At 34.3% G+C, this 2,182-nt stretch overlaps 1 protein-coding gene across 2 annotated transcripts in view; it reads left to right on the forward strand.

Annotated features, from left to right (window-relative positions):
* The first annotated feature begins 211 nt into the window (after positions 1 to 211).
* Positions 212 to 2,182, forward strand: part of LOC100640048 (ABC transporter B family member 25-like) — a 12,883-nt gene continuing 10,912 nt past the window's right edge. For both annotated transcript variants that reach the window (XM_011408210.2, XM_020001477.1), the window contains exons 1-6: positions 212 to 555; positions 695 to 1,031; positions 1,081 to 1,199; positions 1,391 to 1,449; positions 1,558 to 1,682; positions 1,801 to 1,850. In XM_011408210.2, the coding sequence (XP_011406512.2) occupies positions 245 to 555; positions 695 to 1,031; positions 1,081 to 1,199; positions 1,391 to 1,449; positions 1,558 to 1,682; positions 1,801 to 1,850 (1,001 nt within the window). In that variant the 5' untranslated portion in view covers positions 212 to 244. The remainder of the gene's footprint in view (positions 556 to 694; positions 1,032 to 1,080; positions 1,200 to 1,390; positions 1,450 to 1,557; positions 1,683 to 1,800; positions 1,851 to 2,182) is intronic.

Consider the following 2,182-nt stretch of genomic DNA (forward strand, 5'->3'; position numbering starts at 1 on the left):
AGCCATTTTAAAAGGAGTGGCTATTAAAACTTGTTATATTATGAGATTAATAAATCAGCCATTTTTTCAAGGCGGGGCTAGCCAAAAGCTCCGCCTACTTTAGATAACCGTATTTGTTATCCTAAATCCAATAATGAGGTGCGTGGGTGTTGAAGTAGATGGGCGTAACATAATTTTGAAATTTAATTCTGCAGTGTTGTAGAGTAGACTCCATTGGCTCTTCATTGAAGCATAGTTTGATACTATGGAGCTCCCAGCCAACATACAGGAGGTACCTCAAGGGAAAAGGAGACCTACAAAGTCCATTTCCAACCTTCCCTTCCTTCGCTACACCACTCTAACCTCCATTATCATTGCCGTTGACTCTCTGCTCTCTATTTCTTTATGGATTGCTGGTGGTGATAGCTCTTATATGGAGAATAACGTGGAACACTTCTCTATATACGACTCTACCTTTGATCTGGCCTGTATAGCAGCTGTGAAAGGGCCTCTACTGATTGCTTGTGTTTATTATTTAGAACAGTACACACTGACAGCAGCTTCTACTATAATAAGGTAAATAAACAAATATTTATTAGTTTGTTTATTGTTTGTTTATTTCTGTTGATCAAGTGGGTGAGTATATGTACAGATTTTAAAATTAATTTAATTTACTTTAATTTAATTTTATGTACCTGTATGATGTCTATTGCAGATCTAAGGTTTCTTCCAGTCAGCGATTAGCAAAAACCTGTCAAGTACTGTTCATGTTACTCTCTCTAATGTCGCTAGCTTATGCCCTCACTAAAGGAACTCTGATACTACTGAAGGACTCTGAAACATCTCTTCACATTACGTACAAGATACTCTGTATAGTGGGTGTGGTTAGCCCCACCCTAGAGATAATCCTGGGTCTTGCAAGTTTTTATTTCATGAGACGACTCATTCACGTTTCAAGACTGAGACTGATACTGGATGAGAATGAGAATGAGTCTGGAGAGTCTAAGAAAAAGAAAGCCGATTTAAAGCGACTCATCAAACTTGCCATACCTGTAAGTGCGTGAAATATTGAAACAGTCTCGTTAGTATTCTCTTAATTAGGAATATCCTCTTATATCTCTTGGATTGGTAATGCTCCTGATTTCTAACTCAATTCAAGGAATTATTCCTTATATATTTGGATACGTCATTGATTTGGCTGTTAAGAACCAAACATTATGGTAAAAAGAATGTCTCTTCTTCATATGTCTTTCCTATTTTGTACTTTGCTCTTGTGTTAGCTTGTTTTCTCTTAATTCTCTCTCTTCCTCCTTTATTCTTTTTTATTGGTTTCCTCTCTTTCTCTCTCTTTCTTTTCGTACTTCTCTTCTTACCAATTTCCTTTTCTTTAATATTTTTAATCTCTCAATAGTCAAGAGATATCAAGTGGTGTCATTAATGTCACTGGCCCAGTACCACACTGTAGCTTATGTAAGACTTTTCATTATCATCTGTTTATTCTATTCTATTTATTAATTTATTCATTTATTTACTTTTTTTTATTATTTATTTATTTGTTTTAATGTTATTTTCTCTTAGGGTTGATGAGTAGAGAGGTGCTCGTTCTGGTTGGTTTGTTTCTTGTAGTGTCAGTGGCTTCAATGTTTAGAGCTATCTGCTTTACATTAGCTGGGGAGAGATTTGTGGCAAGGATAAGGAAAAACGTGAGTTAGAATTTAGAATTTTAAATGGTACAATAATGTCTGTAACTCGATCATTAAGTACATGTACATGTATGCTTGTGCAATGTAATTATGGTGTCTTTGGTTATTTTTATTGTAGTTATTTGCTGCAATATTAAGACAAGAAATGGGATTCTTTGATACAAACAGGTACGTTTATGAAGGGTGTAATAGAGTAGCTAGAATCTTCTTTCATTGTTTAAGGTCAATTTCTTAATTAATCTCTATGCACATTTTTTAAGGAGTGGCTGCTGATTTAAATAAAAGTAAAATTTTAAGTAATTTTTTCAGCAAAAAAGTAAACAGCATTAATAAAGGAACAGCATTAATAAAGTAAACAGCATTACAGCACAAGTGAATATACATCCTAGTTAACAATAACTAACGATATGTAATTTAGCAGAAGTCGATTAATCATGATACAGGTGTAGTAGAACTATTCAATATAGTAGTACAACAGTTCATTATGGGTACAGCGGTGA

Source organism: Amphimedon queenslandica, unplaced genomic scaffold (genome assembly GCF_000090795.2).
Source record: "Amphimedon queenslandica unplaced genomic scaffold, v1.1 AMPQUscaffold_13068, whole genome shotgun sequence".
In the NCBI taxonomy this organism is placed as follows: domain Eukaryota; kingdom Metazoa; phylum Porifera; class Demospongiae; order Haplosclerida; family Niphatidae; genus Amphimedon; species Amphimedon queenslandica.